Source organism: Canis aureus, chromosome 11 (genome assembly GCF_053574225.1).
Source record: "Canis aureus isolate CA01 chromosome 11, VMU_Caureus_v.1.0, whole genome shotgun sequence".
Lineage (NCBI taxonomy): Eukaryota > Metazoa > Chordata > Mammalia > Carnivora > Canidae > Canis > Canis aureus.
The window spans coordinates 36,634,349-36,659,919 of record NC_135621.1 but is presented as its reverse complement, the minus strand read 5'-3'; the positions used below and the strand labels follow the sequence as shown (position 1 = coordinate 36,659,919).

The window sequence follows — 25,571 nt, the reverse complement described above, 5'->3', positions numbered from 1 at the left end:
CTGTCTTTTGAAGAGCAAAAATTTTACATTCTGGTGAAGCCCAATTTGTTGAGGTTTTTTTTTTTCTTTTTTGTGTTCTATTTAAGAAATCTTTGCTAAGCCCAAGGCCATTAGGGTTTTTTTCTAATGTTTTTGTCTAGAAATTTAATATACTTCAGGCTGGATTTTCATATCTGAAAACAAATGATCTGTCTTGGAGGAATTCTTTTGACATCTGTAGGAAAGATACCCCATCCATGGTTGACTCCAGGAAAGGTTTTGCCTCTCTTATAAAACAGAAAATATGGATATTGTCACAACATACTTTTTCTTCCTCGAGATCTGATGTTATCACAAACTTGGTGATGAACTGAGGAGATGCCAGTTGAGGATACAAAAATAGTAAACTTTTTTAAACAAAGATGAATTTATTCAAGATTATTTAACTATCACATGACAATCTGAGGTGAAGAAGAAGGACTTCTTTCCTCTGGGAACTCCTAATCTTGAGATCCAGCTGCCATGTAAGGAGGGCCTCTTGCTATTTGGAGAGAGATTGAGAGAGAGAGAGAGAGAGAGAGAGAGAGAGACCCGGCCTTCCAGTCATCCCGCCTGGGGTGCCAGACACATCAGGGAAACCACTTTGGATGTTCCAGCCTCCATTTCCCTGAAACCACATGAGAGACGTCAAGTGACACCAGCAGAGATGACCTAGCTGGTCAGCCAACAGAATTGTGAGAGAAGTAAGTCAACCTCTGCCTCCCTCCCTGGCCCTGTGGTCCATCCCAGCCCCTTCCACGTTCAGCCAGACCCACCTTCATGGTGCTCAGAGCAGGGAGGCGGTGGTGGGTTAGAGGCGTGGACTCCTACTCCCCTCTGCACCCTGCCTTGGAATTAGTTTCACTGCACCCATCATAACTTTTGTGCCATTTCTCTAGAAAACCCTGGCTCCCAGGTGTTTTGTGAGTGAAAACCACCTGAGGCAGATTCCTGGGCCATGAAGCCGTGTGTCCTGCCTCAGTAGCTCTTGGCTGACTGAGGAGGGTGGGGGTGTTTGCGTGGGGATGCTTGTGACCTGAGACATGGGGGGACTGTGCTTGGGCAAACTCTGCCCTGGTCTCACAAGGCTCTCCTTTCTGGTCACAAGTTGATCTTGATGAGTCAAAGCATGAATGTGCATGAGAATGTGTGTGAGCGGATGTGTGTGGTGTGTCAGTCCATGGGGAACATGTGGGTGTGTGAGCCTGTGACTGTCAGCAAGTGAGCGATATGAGTATGTAAGTGTGAACACATGACCGTGCGGGTGTGAGTGTGTCAGTGTGGACCTAGCACTGTGCATGTGGGAAGGGGTGATCTTGCACCCGGGGTGGGCCGCAGAGGTGGGGCAGGCAGGGGAGGGGCATAGGTGCCCCGGGGGAGGGTGCTTCAGGCTGGGAGCGGCTGACTCGATGGCAGTGGTGGCCGGTGGTGCCCGGCAGCTACTTTGCTTTTCCTAGGAACACATGCACCTGTGCTTTGGGCTGAGCCCAGGAGCCTCACATTATAAGAAGGTGTCCTGTGGGGAAAATGGGCAAAGAAAACCATCTGGCCTGGGAAGGCATCTGGGCTGGAGCGTGGCGGGTGGCTGAGCCCCCCAAGGTGCCCACAACCCCTGCCAGCCTGTGGCCTGTGGCCATGCTCGTAACCTGCCTGGGCGCTGGGGGATCTCCTCTGGAGTAGTACCATCCTGCCCCTCTTCTAGCAAACTCCTGGCACCTGAGCTGGGCATGAGACGTGCTGTGCTTTTCAGAAATCTCCACTGCCATTTGGAAAAGTCACAGACATAATAATAGTAGTAATAATACTTACTAGCATTTACTGAACATAGGTCTCTGTTCCAGACACCACGCTTTAAGTGCTTCTGGGGCCTTAGCTCATTGAATTTCAACCTGAGCGATCATAGACATCTGGAATACTGATCCTGAAATTAACATTTAAAGCAAAGGGTAAATATCCCTGCTTAAGACAAAAGTTTTACATGAAAATATTGAGGAAAATGCACAAACCCTAAGTGTGCACTCGGATAAGTCAGCACAGGTGAGCACACCTGTGTAAATACCACCAGGTGAAGAAATAGAGCTTTCCCAGTTCCTGGGACACTCCTTGCGATCCTGCCCACCCACTGGCCCATGCCCATTTCCCAAAGGGAATTTGCATCCTGCCCTCCAATGCCTGCATTAGGTTCGCCTGTTTATAAAGGATCTGCGAAGCAGATCGTAGGTTGTTTTTTGTGTGTCTGGTTTTTCTCCCTTGACATTGTGCTTTTGAGAATCAGCCATGTGGTTGCATGTGGCAGTGCTTCCCTCTTTCATTTTCTTTGCTGTAGACTGTTCCACATGCCACTGTGCCACATTTTATGTAGCCATTCTGCCGTTGACAGATTGTTTTATTTATTTTTTCTTATTTGGGCTGTTACAAAAAAATGCTTAGGTAGCTCTACTTTTTATTGTTTGGTTTAAGGAACTATTATATGTCCCTATTCCACTCACTGTCTAAAGTGCTAGATTCAAATCCCAGATGGACTATTTACCCCTCTGTCAACTTCAGGGAAATTCCTTAACCTCTTTGATGCTTGTTTTTCTTTGGTAGTAAAAACAAGGCCGGTGTGATGTCAGTTTACTCATCTCTCAAGTAGGAATAAAGAAGATCTCCTAGCACCGCGGGGAAGGGTCAGATAAGGCCCTTCCTTGACTCCTCCGGGGATGGCTGTGAGAGCAGAGGAGGTAATTCCTCTGACAAGCTCCGTGACATGCTCAGAACCCAACCAACAGGCCCCTGTCAGGCCCCACCAATTCATATTGGTGAAAGGAAAAAATAAATAAATAATTATTCCTGGAATATAAGACTGTAAACTAACTAAAATAGTTTTCTTATCAAGACTAACAGCTTGGTTGGGAAGACTCCCACACCTTGGCTAGCACCAAGCCAGAAGCTATTGTATCGTATTTTGTTTGCCCAACCCCAGGCAGCTCCCAGCTTTGCAAGACTCACTTCAAACCATCATCTCCAGCCCTATGCCCTATAACTATCCTCCCAGACATGTTCCCTCCAAGATATCCCTCAGGTGTTGTCGCAGTGATCTCTCCCTTACTGTAGCAAGTCCAGCTAACAGTTTGGCCTGGCCTATGGGCTTTTCTGGTCTTTCTTTTGAGGGTGTGTGTGTTAATACTTAACATTTTCCTATATTCTCCTCTTTCTCCTGCTGTGTCATCTCTCACTTGATCTTCCTAAGAGCCCCACAGAGAAGGCGTTACTTATCCCCATTTTACAGAGGAAGAAGCCGAGGCTCATGGAGAAATTGAGTAACTTGCTCAAGGATGCACAGTTAGTAAGTAGAGTGTGTGAACTCAGTTCTGGCTGCCTCTGACTTCTGCTTGACTCTGTGCTTAGTGCTAAGCAGGAGGAAGATGTATTCGTGTTGCTTTCCCCAGAGTCAAGCTGGGCCACAGGGAATACAGGACAGAGGCCAATGCCTTTGCCTCTGACCTCCAGGCCTTCGCTTCTGAACTGACCTCCAGCATTGCCATCTGGTGCTGTTTAGAACAGGCTATAGTCCACACTGAACCGTCTGCTCATCCAGACTAACAGGTTGGCGGCGCAGGTTCTCTCTGTTTGGATTACACTGCGCTAAAAGCTATCATGTCCTATGATATTCGCCCAACCTCAAACGTGTGTGACTTTACGTTCATAATTCAACTGACAGTTGAAAGCCATGGATTCAAGTTTGGATATAGAACTTCTGGCTCTGGGGACCTTAGGAAAGTTAGCCCTTCCAAGCCTCATTTTTCTCTGGAGGTAATAATGCCTAACTTACCTTGGTTTCCTAGTCAATCGACAAGTATTTACTGAGCACCTGCCACAAGCCGGCATCATTTGAGAGTTAGCAGGGAGCTGCACAAAGATTGCCCTGTTCCCTTCTGTGGAAGGCACTCTTCCTGCGAATCGACCCTTCTTTCCTCCCCCACACTGCCACCCACATTTTTGCCTAGTGATTGCCTCCTTAACCTATCTAGACATGTCTGATGCCCTTTCCCCTGGGAAGCCTTCCTGGTCCCTGGCAGAGCACTGGCCACTGTTCAGTGAAATGCCAGGGAGCTCATGTCTCCCCATTACCCATAAGCCTCCGGATTTCCTGCACCACACCGCAGGGTGTGGCCCCCAGTAAAATCTCAGTACAGCTTAAACAGGTGGCCCAAGAAGCCCGTGGGATGGCCACTCAAGGCAAATCTGCTGAGTTATCAGCACTCCAAGAAACCAGAACTTATTCCAGGCAGTTTGCGGGTTATTTGGGAGGCTTACTTTGCCGGGGTTTTTTGGGAAGCTTCAAGAAAACATGTGTGAAGTGCCAGGCATCTGATAATACATTGGCTGTTTACTAAATATCCAGCTTAAAAAGTATTTTGTATATTATAACTCAATTGTTTCAGCAGTGCTGAGGGCAGGGCTGTCATTATCATTGACTTATAGATGAGGAAACCAAAGTACAGGGGGCTTGGTGAATTTGCCGAAGTCTACACTGCCACAGCCCATATGTAGTAGAACTGGGAAGGAGACGGTGACCTTGACCGCCACAGGTCACACTGCCCAGGGGGCTGGCACCCTGGAGACTCAGTGCAATCGTGTCCACAGGGCATGTTGGTACAAGCTACAGAGTCCGACTGATCTTTCTCTTCACCAGTTCACTGAGGGCCAGGTCGTGGCTTCCGGCTGTCAAATTGGAGCCAAGTACAGCTTCCTTTGGAGTCCAGGCTCTGTTCTCCTGTCTCTCTGGTTGAGGCCTTAGGGAACATGAATTCTTGCCTCCTTGTCTTGGCAGTGAACAACTCCCCAAAGACAGCAGCAGCTTGTCTGTGTGGGAAGGTTGGGCAATATTGATGACAATCAAATCGATAATTTCATTCATTTATGAATGAACAAATATTTATCGGGTGTCTACTCGGTGCCATTGTGGATGACTGGCTCTACCCAAGGCAGCTGGGGCCTTTGCCATGATGGAGCGTGTGTTGTGGTGTTGAGAAGAACAAACCAAAACCAAACAGAGCAAGTGAAAGGTGTTTTCAGGGAGTGACAAGTGCTTTGTAGAAAAACAACACAGTTGGGTGATTGATGGAGGCTGGCAGGAAATGCTGCTTTGCACAGGGCGGTCAGGGAAGGCCCCAGTGAGGAAGTGACAGCTGGACTGAGAGTGGCCATGCATACATCTGGAGGACAGCATCTGGGGGAAGCAACAGCAAGCCAAAGGCTCTAAGGCAGGAGCAAGGTTGGAATGCTCAAAAGGCATCGGAAAAGGCCTGGGTGGCCACATTGTGTTAAAGCAAGGTGGAGGAGATGAGGTCAAATAGCAGGCAGGGGCCCAATCCTATAGGTTTCATGGATCACATAGGGCAGGAGCCGCTGGCCACTGCCAGCCCCAATATCTGGTCAGGAACAGTCAAAGGACTAAGTTCTGCCAATGAGATGTTAGCAAAATTACCTTCCTTAAAAGGTAGCTAGTGTGTGACCTTTGTTTCTACCTTTCCATGCCTCCTTCCACCCTGCTGCTTGGACCCCTGATGCAACGACCGGCAACCTCACTGCCATATTGTACCATGAAGAGGTAGATCACACCTAGGGATGGTGAAGTGATGATGTCAGGAGCTTGTATCCCTCAGTGATGAGCAGAGTCCTGGTAGTTAAGCCTGGACAGCCTTCCTTCCTTCTCTGCATACAGGAGGAAGAAAAGAACAAAATAAAGTTCTCTTTTGTTTAAGCCACTTGTGTTTGGGGTGTCTCTTATTTTCAAGAACAAAAGCTGCCTTTGCTGTTAATAGCAACTGTAAAGATTATGGGGGACTCCTATGCTTTTGGCTTCAGTAACTGGGTATGTAGGTGTTGTCATTTAAGAAGATGGTAAAGTCTAGGGAAAACACATCAGCAAGGTTGGGTGCAATTCAAGAGTTCTTTTTTGTTTACATCCAAACTGAGATGCATATTATGCATCCAAGAGGAGCTACAGACAAACAAGCAGCTGCATATTTCAGTGTAAAGCTTACAGCTTGAGTGGGAGGCAGAGCTGAAGGGATAAATTTGGAAGCCATCATAATGGGGTTGTGACCTCTCCAGAGGCACTCAGAAAGTCCCCAGCAGCATTGTCTTCCAAGAAGGTAATGACTCTGCCTTCCCTGCTCTTTGTAAGCTTCACTTTATACTGTAGCTTCTTGGATAAGAATTGAATTTTGATAAATCAAATTCCATTATACATGCACTGGACAAACCCGCCATTTCAAAAAATCCTTTGCAAATTATTATTATTGGAAGGCCAAGCTTCTTTCTGTCACTTTTTCTTCTTTGACCTGTTTAGTTTGTCCAAATTTTGGTATTTTGGTTTTTCCTCAAGTATTTCCTTCTTGCATCTTCTTCCTTAAAGGAAGAAGGAAGAATTTAAGACTTTATTTTTAAAAAGAAAAGTAAAAGCAAGAGAGTTACAGGGGGATTCATATGACCTAAGAAACATGTAATTATAGCATTGGAAAAGAACTTTCTGGTCCAGATACCTGCCTGGAGTGGGTTCCATGTGAGAAATCACAGCACGTTAAGGCTGGCAAGGACTCCTGAGGTCTACGAGGCCAATGTTTCCCAGGTGCTGACTTATGGAATGGTACTGGGTTTCAGGGAATATTTTCCCAATTACAAAACTTTCAATGGTGAAGACATTTACTTTTGACTCACCCAGACAGAAAAGGACAAACACAAACTTTACTCTCCATGGTCAAGTCAAAACTGGGAGTTTTTAAAATTAATTAATTATTTTATTTTATTTTATTTTATATTTGAAGACCTTATTTATTGGAGAGGAAACAAGAGTGGGAGAGGAGGAGGAGCAGAGGGAGAGATGAGCAGACTCCGTGCAGAGCACAGAGCACAACATGGGGCTCAATCCCATGACGCTGAGATCATGACCTGAGCTGAAATTAAGAGCGAGATGATTGACCAACTGAGCCACCTAGGTGCCCCAGGTATTTTTTTTTTTTTAAGATTTATCTATTTATTTTAGAGAGAGAGCAAGAGCGAGTGAGTGAGCTGGTGGAAGGGCAGAGGGAGAGGGAGAGAGAATCTCAGACTCTGTTCTGAGCACGGAGCCTGACACAGGGCCCAGTTCCACGATTCTGAGATCATGACCTGGAGATCCTGACCTGAGCAAGACCAAGAGTCAGACACTCAACTGACTGAGCCACCCAGGCATCCCACTGCTGAGCCACCCAGGCATTCCGGTCCTCTACAAATTCTTATGTTGAAACTCTAATCCCCAGTGTAATGGTACTTGGAGATGGGCCTTTTGGGCAGTAATTTGTTCATGAGGATGGAGCTCCCATGATGGGATTAATACCCCTAAAAGAAGACACTGAAAGAGCTTGCTTCCCATCTCTGTTCTCTGCCATGCGTGGATACAGCAAGGAGGTGGCTGTCTACAGCCAGGAAGTAGGCTCATTCCTTCACGGTCAGCCTCCAGAACTGTGAGAAATAAATGGTTGTTGTATATGCTACCCAGGCAGTGGTATTTTTGCAATAGCAACCTAAATTAAGACAATATGCCTGGTGTGTATTTGTCTGTGCTGAGACATGGACACGCTCATAGGTAATCATGCAGTTCTACTGAGCAGTGATCAAGAACTCAGATAGCTTGTCATTCCAACTCTTGTTTGACAGATAAGGAAACTGAGGCCACCAAACATAAACATATGTTAACTAAATATATATATTAACCAAACATAGATACATAGATATATATTTGGAAGGGATAGTGTTGGTGTTGAGAGGAGTTAGATGTTAGCATGGGGTGGGTGCTGAGCAGTTGCAGGAGCTGGGCAGATGTGGGGAGGTGGGCACCAGATTGCCAAGCAAGTGCCGAGTCATCTGCTGCTGAGTGGATGGGAGAGATGACAAATGAGACTGGTGGGGAAGGTGGCAGTTTCCAATAATAATACCATGGGCTTGAGTGCACCTAAGTGTACAAAGGAAATGGAATGAATGGTAAGAGGGGGAGAAATCAGAATGTGGTCTAATAAATAATTTATACAACCTCTTGAAGTGATGGGTCGCTCAACATTGAATGCTCAGTCTCCGATTCCTCCCCCCACCTGCTTCTGTGTTAGGACTTCAGCTGGGTGAATGGAGGAGAGCTCAGGTGACATGTGGAGGCATGCGGAAAGGGACCTGGGTCAGGGGACCCCACCAACTTCAAAGTTTCTTGACAGGGACTCATAGGGCTCATCATGTAATTATATTCATGGCTGTGGTTTCTTTTTTTTTTTAATTTTTATTTATTTATGATAGTCACACAGAGAGAAAGAGAGGCAGAGACACAGGCAGAAGGAGAGGCAGACTCCATGCACCGGGAGCCTGACGTGGGATTCGATCCCGGGTCTCCAGGATCGCGCCCTGGGCCAAAGGCAGGCGCTAAACCGCTGCGCCACCCAGGGATCCCATGGCTGTGGTTTCTTACAGTGAATGGCTACAAAGCAAAACCAGCTAAGGTGAGGGCGCACGGTGCAAAGTCTAGAGGAAACCAGGCACAGGTTTTAAGACCTTTCTCCCAGCATTCACACGGAGCTGCACTTAATTCATTAGCAACCGGTTGTGACAACACGTGTGAAACGCTATCAACAAAAACTGACTAAACCTGGGAGGCCAGAGACTTCACTGGGGCTCAGTCACGTAGGTACCTTTTGCCTGGCATGTCCCAAAAGTCCAGGCTTCCAGAGGAAGGCAGGTGTTCAGCATAAATCACGTTGGTTTGTACCAAGATATTGGGCATGGAGAGCCACTCTCGTCAGTTCTGGGAATGGTGAGAACCCTGCCCAAACTCAGGTTCCCAGAGGCCAGCCAAACTTGCACATAGTCCCAGGTTGGCTACATTAACTCTCTTCTGCAAGGGACCTTGGATCCCCTTGTGTCTTCTCCAGGCCTGGGGTAGTGATCACTGCATCACAATGGATTCTAGGTTCTGCTGGAGGCCATTTGCTTTCCAAAGTCCTGCAAATCCTGAGCTGGCCACGGGAAGCTAACGGTGGTGGGGCAGGCCATCTACCAGCCAGACACAGCCCTCCACCAGTGCTACCATCCTATGCCAGAGGTGGCCTCACTGGGGCTTCTTTCCGATCTCCCTCCTACTCCCCAGATTACTTATGGGAAAGTATGGCATGATGCTTCTCCCGCTTAATATCCTATATGCTCCTCAGGTCTGATCATTTGTTCATGGCTGGGTCCCAAGGCAGGAGGTGCAGGACCTTGGCATTTGAAATGCTTTCTCTGCCTTCTTCTCTTTTCTCCTTCCCACAGGCCACTGAGCTGGGAACAGGTGGCTTGCAATGTCTTCAGAGCCATAACATTGTACTCAGAATAAACTTGGGCATCTGGGTAGCCATGCCTGGCTGCTGTTAATGTGTTCATGAGAGCTAAAGAAATATAGAAAGTCCTTTTCTCTCTTGGCAAATGTTGGTTTCCAATGCTACCTCAAGATTCAAAGCTGATGAATTACTTTTTTGGCTCTAGGTGGGATCTGTCTTCTGTGGGGGGAGATAACTCACGGCCTCTGCTTGGCATGGATGGCTCAAAGGTGGGTGAAATTTAATGTCCATACATTTCGTGCCAGAAATGATAATTTCCATTTGTATGTTGCTTTGTGATATAAATGTGCTCCTATGAACATGTCACATAAACAGAGGGATTGAGGTAAGCATATTCATGGTAGAGATTAAAAACCAAAGACTGAAAGAGGGTCAAGTAATGGTAGAGCTTGGACTCAAACTTATGTCTTTAGACCTCAATGACCAATAAACTTTTTACTATAGGATATTCATTATTAGCAATAAATCTTTACTGATTTTTGTATTCTCTGGACAGATGAAGATGTGGTTTAAAAAGAAATCTGTTCTTTGTCATCCAGTGGGATGGGGTGAATCATGGCTGAGTAATAACCCAAAGATACCCACATCTTAATCTATGGAACCTGTAGCTATGTGACCTTATATGGCAAAAGGAACTTTGCAGATGTGACTAAGTCAAGGATTCTGAGACAGGGAGAGGATTCCGATGATCTGGGTGGACCCTAGGTAATCACAAGGATCTTAATAAGAGGGAGGCAGGAGGGCTTCAGAGAGAGAGAGAGAGAATGAGAGATTGGAAGATGCTATGCTGGGGCCTTGAGAATGGAGGATGGAACCACCAGCTAAGAAATGCAGGTGGTCTCCAGAAGAAGCTAGGAAACACAAGGAAAGAGATTCTTCCAAGAGTTTTCAGAGGTGATACAGCCCTGCTAACAACCTTGACTTCAGCCCACTAAGATTGGATTTCTGACCTTCAGAGCTTTAAGTTGATAAATTCTTGTCATTTTAAACTACCATGTTTGTGTAATTTGTTACAGAAACAACAGGGAATGAGTATGTTCAGCATCCCTTCTCATAAAGTAATCCATCTTGACCTCACGGGGAACCATCCTGCCCACTCCCTTGGTCCTTGTGCTGTGGGTGGGGCTGATCCAACTCCTGGCTCTGGGATAGAGCATGCTATTCAGGCCTGGCCAATGAGAATACCACATTCTCTGTCCCCGGTGAGGGACGGGCAGGGGACCACAGCTGGGCACATCGGAATGAAGGACTAGACTTGCTGCAGTGGCCAGGAAGGAGGCATGCATTTTCCACAGGGAATACAGAGCTGAAGCAGGTAAGTCTGGAGCAGCCGGCGCCACCTGAGAATGAAAACACAGAGGACAGCAGAGTAGTGGGCTGGAAAAGGACATTGTCCTGAAGACATGGCTTGAACCCTTGAATCCAGTCATGCCTGAAGCCGGCTCTGCTTCTTGAAGATTCCAATTATGGGCTCCAAGAAAAGCCCCCCACTTAAAAAAAAATACTTTATTTATTTATTCATGAGACACAGAGAGAGAGGCAGAGACACAGGCAGAGGGAGAAGCAGGGTCCCTATGGGAAGCCCAGTGTGGGACTCGATTCTAGGACCCCGGGATCACAACCTGAGCTGAAGGCAGACGCTCAACCACACCCAGGTGCCCTGAAAAGGCCCTTTTTGTTTGTGCTAGTTGGGAGTCAGATTTCTGAGCCCAGATGTTCCCGACAGAGTTCCTGGTCTGGAGTTACCTGAGTGATATTTGATGCTGGATTCTGTTTCAGGTTAACACTATTGAGCATTACCTCGTACATCATCAAGAGGAGGCATGTTCTCATCCAAGTGGCACTGATTTTTTAATTAAAACCAAGGAGGGGATCCCTGGGTGGCTCAGTGGTTTAGCGCCTGTCTTCGGCCCAGGGCGTGATCCTGGAGTCCCGGGATCATGGACCCTGCTTCTCCCTCCGCCTGTGCCTCTCTCTCTCTCTCTGTGTCTCTCATGAATAAATAAAATCTTAAAAAAGAAAAAAAAAAAAAACAAGGAGAAAATAGTAGCCCTTTCATAGAACAGATCCTAACACTTGTCTGTTGGGATATTACTTTTCTGAGGCTTTAATCACACGTGGCTATTGAGACCCAGAAAAGGGGAATGACTTGCTTCCAGCCACAGGGTCGGCGGATGGCAGAGCTGGAATCAGAACTCCTGCCTCTGACCCCCCAGCTCCAGGGTTTCTCAGCCTCTCCAGAGAGCAAGCGAGCCCTATCCCTCCCACTATCATGGCTCTGAAGTTCACACCCTGCCGTGTGCAATTAGTCTTGCTGTTCTCCCTTGCTGATCAGCATTCTCAATTTTTGTGTTTGGAGCCCTCCGTTTATCATGATCATAACAAGATTATTTAACATCTTGAATATTAACAATTTGACTCCACAGAATGAGACTTCAGTTCCAAGGTTATTGTTCTTTACCAGCACCCATCATTCGACCTGCTCTTTTTTGACAAACATCCCTTTGTGGTCAAGACACGCACCCCCACCCCACAGAGGTCACATTTAAAAGGATCTCCATTTGAGTTCCTAATATTGGTGGCACTGGTCTGACGCATCTACCTACAGGAACAGAGGGCATTTCATGATCCTAGAGTCACCCCAGTGTCAGGACAGGAAGGAATCTTTTTTTTTTTTTTAAGATTTTATTTATTCACTCATGAGAGACATAGAGAGAGAGGCAGAGACACAGACAGAGGGAGAAGCAGCCCCCCCCCCCCCCAGGGAGCCGCATGTGGGACTCGATCCCGGGACCGGGACCATGTCCTGAGCCAAAGGCAGATGCCCAAACGCTGGGCCACCCAGGCGTCCCAGGAAGGGATCTTAAAGCATACTGGTCCAATCTTTCTATTTGTTTTTTTCAGTGATAATTTCTTTCTATAATTTAAAGATGTCCTTTTAAAATTAAGACTTTATTTTTTTAGAGCAGTTTAAGGTTCACGACAAAATTGAGGGGAAGGTGCAGAGATTTCCCATTATACCCCTGCCCCCACAGATGCGTAGCCTCCCTGTTATCAACATTCCCCAGCACAGTGGGACTTTTATGACAATCGATGAAGCTACACGCGCGACACATCATTATCACCCAAATCCATAGTTTACATTTGGGTTCACTCTTGGTGGTGTTCATCCTATAGGTTGGGACAAATGTTTAATGACATATATCCATCATTACGGTATCATTCAAGTATTTTCACTGCCCTCTGTGCTCTGCCTCTTCATCGCTTCCTCCTCACTAAGCCCTGGCAGCCACTGATCATTTTACTGCCTCCATAGTAGTTTCGCCTTTTCCAGAATGTCATGTCGTTGGAATTATACAGCATGTGGCCTTTTCAGATTGGCTTCTTTCACATAGAAATATGCATTATTCTTTGCATTTTCCAGTTGGAAAAAGGAGACTGGAAAGTCAAGTACGTGTCAATCAGAGTTCTCAGTTGAAGGCAACTACTCTGGAGTGTTCAGAAGGAGCTCAGTCCTGTTGACACCCTGATTTTGGACTATTGGACTCCAAAGCTGTGAGAGAATAAATTTGTTGTTTTAAGCCACCAAATGTGTGGTAATTCATTTTGGGTACCACAGAAAATAAATACTCTGTCGTTTGGCACAGATCCAAGGTTCACATGGATGAATGTGGGACCATAAATTCTGTGAATTCACAGCTCCTCCAAAGAGCCAGACCTGTGTGGCTGTGCCCTTGGCACACAGCACTTATGTCTGATGGGCAGAGCCAAGGTCACTTGCTGCATCTTAGCTGCAAGGCATGCTGGGAACCAGCACATATTTTGGTTCCTCCCTGGAATGGGAAGGATTTGCAATGTAGAATGCTCAAAGATGCTGGGTGGCTGTAAATATGACAAGCATCCTCTCCACAGGGACTCACCCAAAGTCTACTTGGGTTGCTATAACAAACACTCTGTGGCTTAAATAACAGATACTTATTGTTCCGTGGTTCTGGAGACCAGAAGTCCAAGACTGAGATTCTGTGAGGGTTGATTTCTGGGAGGTCTTTCTCCTTGGCTTGTAGACAGCAGCCTTCTCAGGTGTCCTCAAAGGGCTTGTCCTCTGTGAGTGTGCCAGAGAGAGAGCTCTGGAGTCTCTTCCCTTCTTATCGGGACACCAGTCCTACTGGATTCAGGCTACATACTTATGATTTCATTGAACATTAATAACCCTTTTGTTTTAAAGATTTATTTATTTATTTGAGTGGGGAGAAGAGCAGAGGGAGAGAATCCCAAGCAGACTCCCTGCTGAGCATGGAGCCCAACACAGGGTTTGATCTCACGACCCTGAGATCATGCCCAAGCCAAAATTAAGAGTTGGACACTTAACCACCTGCCACCAGGCACCCAACCTTAATAACCCTTTTAAGGCCTCATGTCCAACAGTCATACTGGGCTTTACGTGTCTACCTACATATGAATTCGGAGGACACAATCCAGTGCACAGCAGTGTTACATACGCAGTAGTTAGAGGTAGGCTGAACTTTGTGCACACATGTGGCTCCGAATCCATCTCTTAGCTCAACCCCTATCAGATTTGGGTGTGCTGGTCACAATGTATCTAGAAAAGCAAAGGTGACTGGCTTCTGCAACCTTTTTACCTTATTCATAAAGGTAAAGGTAAAGGGGAAGAAGGAAGGGGCCACACAACAGAAACCAGCTTTGACTTAGATGGAGAAAGACTTCATTGAAGGATTGATGGGTAACTCAGAGAAATGCTAAAAGTGCTGGGAGATAGCTAAAAAGTCAGCATGAAGAAGGGAGGTGGAATGCCACCATCCCAATACACAGTCAGTCCAAAGAGGCCACACTGCCACTGCCACAGGACTTTGTGGGGCTACCACTAATGCAGATTCTCTCCTGTTCCTGCTTTTCTGCATTAGCAGCTCCTGGCTCAACGTATGGTCATGGGTGCCTCTTATGGGCCAGACTTGATCTGTGCAGTCCTCCCAACAATTCTAAAAATATGTATTATCATTTTCATATTACAGATGAGGAAACTGAGACCCAAAGATGTTATGGGACTTGCCAATGGCAAATTTAGATCTGCCTGACTCCAAAGCCCACACTCCCAGTAACCACACTTCGTGCCTCAACCCTATTGCCAGATCCAAAAGGGTTCATTCCAATTGCTTCTACCAGCAATGTATGTATATCCCCTTCTCACTCCACCCAGCATCAGAGGTAAGGTATCATTTATCACAAAGCCTTGCTAATTTGTTGGAGTAAAAGAGTGTCTTCTTGCTTTGGTTTGCTTCTCTTTATCATTGAGGTTGAACATTTCTCCGTATTTTATTATCCACTTATATTTCCTTTTCCTATGTGAAAAATCCCATCCATGTTTTTTATTCATATGTCTACTGGGGTCGTGGTGGTATTATCTTAGTTGTCATATGAGCTCTTTACATATAGCAAAGAAATTTAGCTCTTTTTCCTTTCTCCCCCCGCCCCCATGAATATTTTCACCATATTTTTATTTTCTGTTTAAAAAAGTTCTTTCTTTGTTCATTTTCCTTTGACACACAGGAGCTTTGCACTTTAGGGTCAAACATTTAACAGTGATTTTTCAGGCTGCCTGCAGAACACAAGGGACTGTTTCAGGGGAAAACATCTCTAACCCTGAATACTTAGATAATTCCTCTTTTTCATGCCCTGCCACCTCACAATACTTTTGGGTCAGTAGGCTTATAGGAGTCCTTTCATCTCCAGAGAGAGGGTCATAGACAACTCTGAGAGGCATGGTTTTTCACTGTGCCCTAGGGCAAAAAAAAAAAAAAAAAAAAAAAAGACAAAGGTGAATATTGTTTGCTCCAGTCATTGACACAGACTCATCTCATCCTCCCATCTGAACAACTATGTGCAGGGAGAGGAAATGCTAAAACCCTGGTTTAAAATTCATGGAAGGGGATCCCTGGGTGGCGCAGCGGTTTGGTGCCTGCCTTTGGCCCAGGGCGCGATCCTGGAGACCCGGGATCGAATCCCACATCGGGCTCCCGGTGCATGGAGCCTGCTTCTCCCTCTGCCTGTGTCTCTGCCTCTCTCTCTCTCTCTCTGTGACTATCATAAATAAATAAATAAAAAAAATTAAACAAAAAAAAACAAAAAATAAATAAATAAATAAAATTCATGGAGGTTTGATTTGCAGGAAGGAAAGGCTCTGAAAGTGAGCATGTCTGAGTGCATAGGCCAAGTGACGGCCTGAAAACCTCTCCTTTATCTCCTTATTGCCACCCCCACCTTGACCTGTGTCCCCAAGCTCCTTTGATCTTGGTAAGGCATGCTCTAGATAGGAAGTCTAGAGGAGGCCCTGCTAGATGTCTGTAGAACATACAGACATGGTTGATACTCTGAAGCATGAGTCTTGGAGCCATATAATGTGGCACTTCTGAGCTGTGCAAACGTAAGCAAGTCCTGTAATTTACCTGAGGCTCAGTTTTGTCATCTGAGTAATGGGATACTTGTGCCAGCCTTGCGTAATTGATGTGAGGATTGGGGTGGTGCATGTCAAGTGCTTAGCAGAGTCTGGCATGCAGTAGGTATGCAACAGAAGCCCTTTCTAATGCATTAGGAAATTATTTGGCAAGAACTTGCTGGCCATCTGCTGTGTGCCTAGCATTACATTAGGTCAGTGGCTTCAGGTCCCCCAAATCAACCTTCACGAGTTTACGAGGTGTGGCCCAGGAGCCAGGGTACGGCTCACTCAATGACTCTGCAGCCATGCAACAGTGAAGAAGTGCTGAATTATAGTGGAAGGGCTTTGTATCCTACAAGTGAGAAGATACCTCCGTAGGCCGAGGTTTTAGGGAAAATTTCATAGAAGAAGTAGGGGCATGAATTGGGTTTTGATGATTTAAGAAACATTCTCCTTTTATTAGGACATTTTTTCCCTCTGAAAATGAAAATAGCTGTATGCTTTTCCTTTTAAAAAATAATATATACTCTTTAAAAAGGACTTAGATGATGCAGTAACTTGATTTAAAAAATCTTAACATCCAGGAATACCTACCATTAATACTGTATTAAATGTATATATTTGTATATAAATATAATTTGACTTGCTTACGTATTTATACAAAAGTAAGAACATATATACATACTAGGTTGTAATATCTTTAACTGATTCAGTCATTTCCTTTGTAGTTGTATTCCATTGTATGGAGGTCTTAGACTTTTTTAGACCAAACCCTAATTGCTAGACAGGTGATTTTGGCATAGCTAAGTACGTGACTATTCAAATTCCTTGAATCAATAACTTAGTGATTTTAGTCAAATTATTGTTGGCTCATTTTCCAGAAATGTTGTAAAAGTTGTATTGACTTATATTCATTTCTGCCACCAGTACCTAAGGGTTCTCTTTTCCTCACACCATTCCCAGCACTGGTCTTGCCAATATTTTATAGTTTCTTCCAGGCTGCAGGTAAAAATTAAATCACTCATTTAATATGTATTTCTAGACTGCCCTCAAAGACCACAGGATTGAGAGATGTTTAATACACAGTTCCTGCAAATTGTAGGGAGGGCGGTTATAATTAGTCTTTCTTAGATTATCCAGTCAGGTCCTTAGTAAATGAAACAAAATGGGCCCATTGAGGGTTTATGGTCATGTTTGTCAGTAGACCAAGGAGATGGCTGCTTTTGCCTCTGTGCATTTGTGAAGTGATACAGAGGATGGGATAACAGTACAGAACATCCCAAGGGATTTTCTGGGGGAAAAGATGAAATCTTTTCTGGTCTCATTTCTATAACATCCTTGGAATCTTATCTATTATTAATGTCTTGAGGACTACAGCATGCCCATGGGGATTATATCCTGATGTGGCATACTTTAACTGCACAACATGGGATAAAATAATATTATATAAAAATGGTGCTGGAACAACTAGACATCTGTATTTAAAAAAAAGAACATCCATGCTTACCTTACACCAGATACCAAATTTCACTCAACATAGTCAAGTACTTCAATGTAAGTGCTAAAACTGTGATGTTTCTACAAGAAAACACAGGAGAAAATCTTTGTGGCACTGAGTTAGGCCACGATTTCTTTTTTTTTTTTTTTTTTTTTTTTAGGCCACGATTTCTTTAACAGAACAGAAAAACATGAGCCATCAAAGAAACACTTACTGAAATGGACTTTGGTTTTGAAATCTTTTGCTCTTCCAAAGGCACAGTTAAGGAAACAAAATAGAAAGCAGACATAGGCAAAACATATATCTGAAACTGGGCTTGTTCCCAGAAAATATGAAGAATTTAGTAATATCACAACGGATCATAAGAAAAGAAATAATGGTGAAAAATGGGCAAATGATTTGAACAAACTGCACAACAGAAGATTTTTGGATGATTAAGAAGCACATGAAAAGGGCAGCCTAGGTGGCTCAGCGGTTTAGCGCCGCCTTCAGCCCAGGGTGTGATCTTGGAGACTTGGGATCGAGTCCCAAGTCAGGCTCCCTTGTGGAGCCTGCTTCTCCCTTTGCCTGTGTCCCTGCCTCTCAATATCTCTCTGTGTCTCTCATGAATAAATAAATAAATATTAAAAAAAAAAACTCATGAAAAGATGCTCAGTGTCACTGGTCATCACGGACATGCAGTTGAGATGAAAGTGACAGATCATTAAACACTCAGGCTAAGAGTAAAAAGGCTGACAACACTAAGTATTGAAAAGGATATGAGTCTCCTTCTCTATTGGTAGCAATGCAATAGGGTCCAACAGTGACTTTGGGGGAGAGGTAGGCCATGCCCTTTATATAAAGTGTCCTAGGTATTTGCCCAAGATTAACGAAAACATTTGTTTATGGAAAGACTTGCATGCAAATGTTCTCTGCAGTGCTATTCATATTAGCTAGAAACTGGAAGCCGTGCAAATGTCTGCCAACTGATGGACGGATGAACAGATTGTGTAAATCCACATGGTGGAATACTGCTCAGCAATAAAGAAGGAATTACATAGGAAGGTGGATGAATTTCAAAATAAGTTTGTTAGTGGAAGAAGCTAACCGTGGCAGGCTACAAGGGAGCATGATTCCATTTACATAGAATTGTAGAAAAGGTGGGGGTGCCTGGCGGGGGGGGGGTTCAGTCAGTTATGCATCTCTCTCTTAAGTTCAGGTCTTTATCTCAGGGTTGTGAGTTCAAGCCCTATGTCAGGTTCCACCCTGGGAGTGGGGCCTACTTAAAAAAAAAAAAAATATATATATATATATTTTATACTTAAAAAAAATATATATAGAATAGGCAAAACCATGGTGAAAGAAAGATAGTCAATGGCTACCTGGAGCCAGGGTCTGGGCAGGAGATGGACAGCAGGGGAGTAAGAGGGAACTGTCTGGACAGTGGAAATAGTCTGTATCTTGATTGCAGTCATGGAGGTTATGTACCGTTTACTATTGTCTAAACTCAGGGTGCCTAGGTGGTTCGGTTGGTTAAGCATCTGCATTTGGCTCAGGTCATGATCTTGGGGTCCTGGGATTGAGCCCTGCATCGGGCTCCTCACTCAGCAGGGAGCCTTCTTCTCCCTCTCCCTCTGCCCCTTCTCCTTTGAACTCTCTCTTGCTCACTCTCAAGTGAATAAATAAAATCTTTAAAAAAAAATCCACAATTGCCTAAACTCAGCAAACTGTACACCTAGAGTCAATAGGTTTTATTTATGTATTAAAGCTGAGAGGAAAAAAAAATCGGAAAAAAATTGAACTTTCTCCGCTCCCTTCTTATGTATTTTCTGCCTTGGTAGGATTTCTATTTTGAATTCCATGTGGGAGTGAGAAATTTTAAGGTTTTCAGTTAGAGGTTCTTGGTGTCTTCATCTGGCCATGGCGCCAAAGCTTTGGAGGCCCTTTGGGTCCTGTGTTGGGGACACTGGTCACCGCCAAGGCATCTCCTGTTCTTGTCCTCCCAGAGCAGCAGCTCTGTAACTTTCAGGCCATGCTTGAGGCCCTGGTCGGAGTCTCTGGTAACACGGGGGCCATGGTGCCAGGTTCCTGCCTCCCCTGGTAACTACAGGACACAGGGTGGGAGGGCACTCACCCCTCCCTGCAGAAATCTCCACCAAAGCACCCCCTTTTCTCCCTGGCATTCTCTCTCCCATCATTTTATGTGCTTTTCCAAGAAAGTCTTTATCTAATCCCTCAGGCAGGTGGAAAAATCTGCTGGAGAGGGAGGGGTCGTGGAGAAGTCAAAGATACAGGAGAACAAATACAAATGAATATTTCAACAAATTACTAGGCCGTGGATGTCAGTGTACGCATAAGAGATGCCAATGTCATGACTGAAGAGCAGTGAGAGGCCGGCGAAGAGGGGGGTGGAGGCCGGTGGCTGGAAAGATGATTCTCAGGGGCATGCGGAGAGGCTGGCAGGGGTGACAAGGGAGATGACCAGTGAGGGCACCTGACAGCCAGAGTGCCATGTCATCTCTCTGGCATCCTGCCCATTGAGGCAGCTGCATCTGTAGGGCACACAGGTCCCTGTGGTCTACCCTCAGCCTGACTGGCAGTAAAGGTAGGAGATGAGAGGGGACTCTGGAGCCGCTGCTGCTGCCTGCTGGCTTTGTGACCTCGAATCTGCCAACACCACTGTGTGACCCTGGGCATAGTAGGTCCCCTTTCTCTGCCTCAGTTTCCTCCTCTATAACACAAGTTTAGTAGTGGCCCGCCCCTACCTGGAAGCTGGTGGTGAGGGGAAGCACATCAAAAGCCTAGAACATGGCCCAGCTGGAGGGAGCCCTGCAAAGAGCTGCAGCGCCCACTGTTATGGCACCTGAGTCAGGTGTGGGGCTGGGCAGAGGGAGCAAGGTCACCTGACTGCAGGGTGAGAGCTTCCTTCTGGGTGGTCTGGAGGGGCCTTTGGGAGGCAGCCAGGGCCCACTGTGGGGGGAGCAGCCCCGGGAGCTGATGTCCGTGCTGTGTGTACATGGGCAGAGGGGGTGAGGCCAGGCAGGGGGCTCCTGGAGTGAGGTCGAGCCCTGGGGTCCAACAGCCATCTCTCCTCCTGAAGGCAAGAGAGGAGCCTCCGGGGCCTACCCCCGGCAGAGGGGCAAAAGTAGCATCAGAACACGAACAGAATAACAGTGGATGCTTCTTTCTTTCTTCCTTCTTCACCTCCCTCATCATCTTCCTTCCTCTTTCCTTTTGTCCTTCTTGGTCTCTTCCCCTCCTCCCATCCCCTTCTCCTCTTTCTTCCCCACCTTGTTCTAAAAAGCCTGCGAGGACGCCTCTGGTCTCAGAGCTATGTCATGAGTCACCCACTTGTGTGCTTGCGGTTTACCTACCAGTAGAAAGTCTGTACCTAAGATCACCACACGCTCTAGGCAAATGGTTTCTGATTCCACTCCACAAATATTTACTGTGCTCTGGTTAACTGAGAGTACTTTGTGTTGTAGATGCCGGAGAGATGCAAATGGGCAAGGCCAGTCCTCGGAGGAGCTGGGGCCCCTGGTTGATGTTGGCAGAAGACAAGCCCCCCTTTCCCAAGGATGCTAAAGAGCTCTCTGTCTCCCAGTGCCCTGGGCCCACTCCCCGCTCCAAACAAAGGCAGAAAGGGGCACGGCTGCCAGTCCTGTCAGATCTCGGCAAGACTGTGCATTGAAGGCACAGTCAACGGGAAGGAGGTAGAGCCTGGTCTTTAGGGATTGGGGGGCTTGCGAAATATCTGTGGGTTCATTGCTGATGACACACGCAAGTGACAATTCTTATTTCACATCTCTTTCTTCCTTGCCTGTGAGTTTTCCAAGATCATCCATATAAATAGAACTTTCTTCTCAATGTGTTTTTCAGGACCACACCAGGCTTTCACGTGTTTTATTTGCATGTTGTTTAATTTGGAGAGAAAGTTTCAAGCCTCCCAATGAGGCAAGGTTTAGCCAGGTCCCAGGAAGAGCACAGTGCTGGTTTGCCGGAGCTCTCAGGGTTCAAGGGAATTAGAAAAATAAGGGAAAATGAAATCTGAAGGGAACTGGGGGTTGCAGCTGGGAAGACTGCTCCCCAAGTGCTTTAGGCTCAGACTTCCTGGCCTCAGTGTGACATGGAACTGTCTGTGAGTAGCTCTGATGGATAAATGTTGAACAGCAGGGACATGTGCTTCTTCCGGGCTGGATCACTGAATTGTTCAAGTGAGACCTCCCACAGACTTCTTCTCCTCAGGCATGGCAACCATCATCGTCCTCAGCTGCTTCAGCCTCATCCTTGAAAAATGCCACATGGACAGCCCCTCTGCTGGCCCACCACAGATGCAGTGGAGTGAGATGTGAGCCCTGGTGGTTGTAAGCCACTGAAATTGTGGCTTGTTTGTTACTGCAAACCAAGCATAACTTGGACTGTCCTGACTGATACATTGGGGAAAACAAAAACTCTGATCTGAAAGGCAGTCCCTTCTTCTCCTCTCTTCAAAGTTCAAAATACCAAATCTTCTCCCTTCTCCTCAGTCTTATTAGTCAACGCTGTGCTTTATCTGGTCAATATTTATCATGTAGCACGAGTAAAAGAGGTGAAAAAGTTTTGTTAGAACAGAAGCGTACAGAAAGCAATGAGTCCATTTGAGATTGGGAAGTTATCGTGTGATGAGAGAGATAACAAATGGAACCTTTTCCCTCACCCCTGATGTGGGTAGAACAACAGAATCACAGTCCATTACCGGTGACCATCATGCTAGACTTTAGAGGTGATCTAACTTAACTTTGTAGCCCGAGAAGGCATTACTTCTCCATCTCTGACTTATCTGTACCTACCCAGTGCCAGTCATGAGGCTGAGCACTAGAGAGATAGAGGGGAATAAAACCCCACCTAGTGGGTACATGATCCAAGAGGGGTTTGGATCTAGTACTCAGAGCACTGAGGAGGAAAGAAGCTACTTCAGGTGAGAAATCAGGGAAGCTTCTTGGAAGAGGTGGTAGTTTACCAACAAGAGCCTTACCCCTCACTGTATGTTTGGGCCAATTCCTGACTGATTGTGGGAATATAAAAAATAGATGTTGGGCATGGCTCACCACCTTCTCTACCATGTGGCCCAACCCATCAAGATCCACCAGAGATTACACTTCTGAGCTCTTCCTCGTCCTGTGGCTTCTCAGACCGCCTTATGCATGTCCAGGCTTTTGTCTAGGTATAGTGTGGTCTCTGCCCTGGGAGGTGAGAGACCAGCTGGGTGACACTCGTCTGCTCTGTAAAACCAGGAATTAAAATGAGAGCCTGACATTCTAGGCAAAGCGCTGCAAGTGCTCATCTAACCATACTCCCTGCAAAGAATCCCTGCCTTGGTTGGGGCAGGTGGCCATGTGTTCAACTCCCATCCCAATCTCCTGTGGGGAGAATCACTGATGAATGACTGTGTTCTGGGGCTTGTTCAGCTCTGCAGCCTTTAGCAAGTAACTCATTCACAAGTGAGTACAAATTAATACAGTACATACCAGTTACACACATATTGTGCTGTGATCAGTTGTCTTCTGTAATCAAAGGCGAGGCTGATAACATTTTACTTTCCCTACCTTGCAATTCTGGAGGAAAACTTTGGGGGAAGGGAACTGAGGTGGTAGGAGGCGGGTTTTGCTGCATGAGTGTGTCTGCAAGTTGTGTCTGGTGGACTGGGAAGAGGGTAAGTCCCTTTACATTCAGATACATTAAGTATTTGCCAAATGCCTATTATGCGAGAGGCATTGAAAGACATATTCTCTTATTTCATTACGGGTCAATAGTAGTAACAGTTTGATGACACAAAAGTCAGTCTTTACAATAACATCACCCCTCCCACAAATATCATTGTTGGAATTTAAATACTCCTTTTGCTTAAAAACTCGATGTAGACTTACGAGGAAAATAAAAAGACATAGCAGCCCCCTTTATTTTGCTTACAGAAACCGTAAAGGGCAGGAGACCAAGATCTTCAGCGCCGAGCGGTAGGTAAGCGGCCTGCGGTAGCCGACTTTCCAAAGTGAGAACAGGGGAGGGGAGCTGGAGATCTTCGCACCCTTCGCCTGCATCCACTTTACTGACTGTTGAACAATTTAAATGCCCGGGATTGGAAATTTTAAATTACTTCCCACAATCCGAGGAAGCAACGCCGTCTTTCCGTTTACCTGCCAGTGCTAAGGCCGGCTGGGGTTTTTCCATCAGTCGTTTGCAGTCCTGAGGGTGCTGACTTCGCGGGGGCAACCCCCCCCCCCCCGGGGGCTCCAGGGCACTTGGGAGGATTTGGAGGGAGCTCTCTCCACCCTTTGGGAAGGCAGAGTCTTAAAATCCGCGAGCAAGCCCCTTGGGCCTGGTGGACGGAGAGAGGGCGCAAATCCCCGGGAACGCCGGGCGTGCGCCTGACCCCGGGGGCAGCGGAGTTTCCCTAACCCCGACCCCAAGTCCGCCGTTTTTAACTCCTCTCTTAAAACAGCGCTCGAGGCAGCCTGTGGTTCGGAAGGAAAAACGAAAGCGCCGGTACCGAGCGTCGGCTCGCGGGCCCTCGCGCCCCGGGGGCTCGGGCGACCTCTCGGCCCCGCCCCCGCGCCCGCGCCCGCGCCCCGAGGTTTTAAACGATCGCGCTCCCCCCGCCCCCCCGCCCTGGGCACCCGGTGGGCGCGCCCGGTCGCGTCCCTCCGCAGACGCCGGCGGGAGTGGGTGGCAGCACCGAGGCGATTCTATTCGCATTTTTTTTCCCTCCGGGTTTTGTCATGGAAACGCTGACACAACCTCCAGACGGCGGCCGAGCGCGGCCGGGGACTGAGGGCTTTTGGGACCCTGCGGGAGCGCGGCGCACACTCCGCTCTCCCCGGGCACCCGCTGGGCGCGACCAACTCCCGGGCAGGGGCGGGGGGAGCGCGACGCTCCGCCCCGGCGCTCCGGCCCCTCCTCCCCCCGGCTCGCCGCCCGCTCCCTCCCCTCGCCGGGGGCTGCGAGGCGCATTCGGTAGAGCCCGGCCCGGAACGCGTAGGTCCTCGGAGCGCAATGAAGTAGGCTCCGAGCGGAGGGAGGGGCTCGTCCCACAGCCACAGCGGCCAGCGCGGCGGCCGCACCACCCGCGCTCGCACCGCAGCCGCCCGGCCCGCGAGGAGGCAGCGCGGCGGCCGCCGGCTCGAGCGGAGGCGGCGGCGGCGGCGGCGGGGAGGCGGGGAGGCGGAGAGGAGCCGCAGCCGGAGCAGCGGGCGCGCGCAGCCGGCGGGGCCACGCATCTCGGCACTTCCAGAGCAACTCCCGCGCCTTCCAGACCCCTGCCCGGGGCGGCGGGCCCCGAGAGCCGCCGCGGAGCCCGCCCGCTCGTCCCCCGCCCGAGCCCTGCCCGGCCCTGCCCGGCGCCTCCCGCGCTCCGCTCCGCGCGGCAGGGTCCCGGCTCCTGCGCCCCGGCGCGCCTCCCGGACAGCCCGGTCCCCGTAGCCAGGACAAAGCCATGAAGCCGGCGCTGCTGGAAGTGATGAGGATGAACAGAATTTGCCGGATGGTGCTGGCCACTTGCTTGGGATCCTTTATCCTGGTCATCTTCTATTTCCAAAGTATGTTGCACCCAGGTAGGGGGCGCGTTAGCGTGGTTTTGTTGGATTTTTTTTTTTTTTTTTTTTTTTTCTCTCTCGCGCTCTCCCTCGGCCGCTCGCTGGCGCCGGGTCTCTGCCTTTTCCAACCTTACCTCTTCCCCAGCCACCTCGGGGCTCCTTGCTGCCCAGTCTGCCCGGAGTCGGGATGGAGAGGAGGAAGGAAGACGTGCTCACCTTCTCCTCCTTCCTCCCGGCTCCAGGGTGGAGGATGGGAGCAGGAGGGGCGGTAGTTGGTGGGTTTTTTGTTTTTTTTTTCCCCCCCTCTCTCTCTGCCTTTTTTCTTTGTGTCTCTTGTCTGTCTGTCTGCGAGGTAGCAGAGCAAGGTAGAGAGGTCGTGTGCAGCTCCTGGTGGTGGGAGGCGGGTTTGAACAGAACGCAACTCCCCGCTGGTGCCGCGATCTGGGGATGAAAGCGACGCCGGGAGCGGCCGCCCTGCGCCCCGGCTCGCTGCCTTCTCCTGGGGGGGGGGGGGGGGAGGGCGCGGGGGCGAAGGCTGTGCCCCCGCCGCGGTCGCCAGTCCCTGCTGCGAGCTGGGGAGCCCGAGGCTTGACTCCCACGTGTCCTGGGCTCGGCGCCGCGCAGAGGTGCGGGGAGAGGCGGGGTGCCCGGCGCTGCCCCTCCGCCCGGCT

The 25,571-nt window shown here is 47.9% G+C and overlaps 1 protein-coding gene and 1 long non-coding RNA gene across 6 annotated transcripts in view; one reads left to right on the top strand and one right to left on the bottom strand.

Annotated features, from left to right (window-relative positions):
• Positions 1-384: 384 nt before the first annotated feature.
• Positions 385-23,861, bottom strand: LOC144323880 (uncharacterized). Of its 4 annotated transcripts, none has more exons than XR_013389234.1 (5): positions 23,506-23,861; positions 17,363-17,433; positions 5,532-5,718; positions 1,828-1,939; positions 385-646 (listed from the first exon to the last, which is right to left on the bottom strand). It is a non-coding gene; the product is annotated as an uncharacterized LOC144323880 (long non-coding RNA). The 4 variants fall into 4 exon arrangements; XR_013389233.1 differs by having other exon boundaries at positions 388-646; positions 5,606-5,718; positions 23,506-23,860; XR_013389235.1 differs by having other exon boundaries at positions 390-646; positions 5,626-5,718; positions 23,506-23,860.
• Positions 23,862-24,524: 663 nt separating this feature from the next.
• The window catches only part of CHST11 (carbohydrate sulfotransferase 11), a 259,266-nt gene continuing 258,219 nt past the window's right edge, over positions 24,525-25,571 (top strand). Inside the window, exon 1 of one of the 2 annotated variants that reach the window (XM_077914814.1) lies at positions 24,525-24,918. In XM_077914814.1, coding sequence (XP_077770940.1) covers positions 24,801-24,918 — 118 coding nt within the window. In that variant the 5' untranslated portion in view covers positions 24,525-24,800. The remainder of the gene's footprint in view (positions 24,919-25,571) is intronic. The other variant, XM_077914815.1, reaches the window with a different exon arrangement.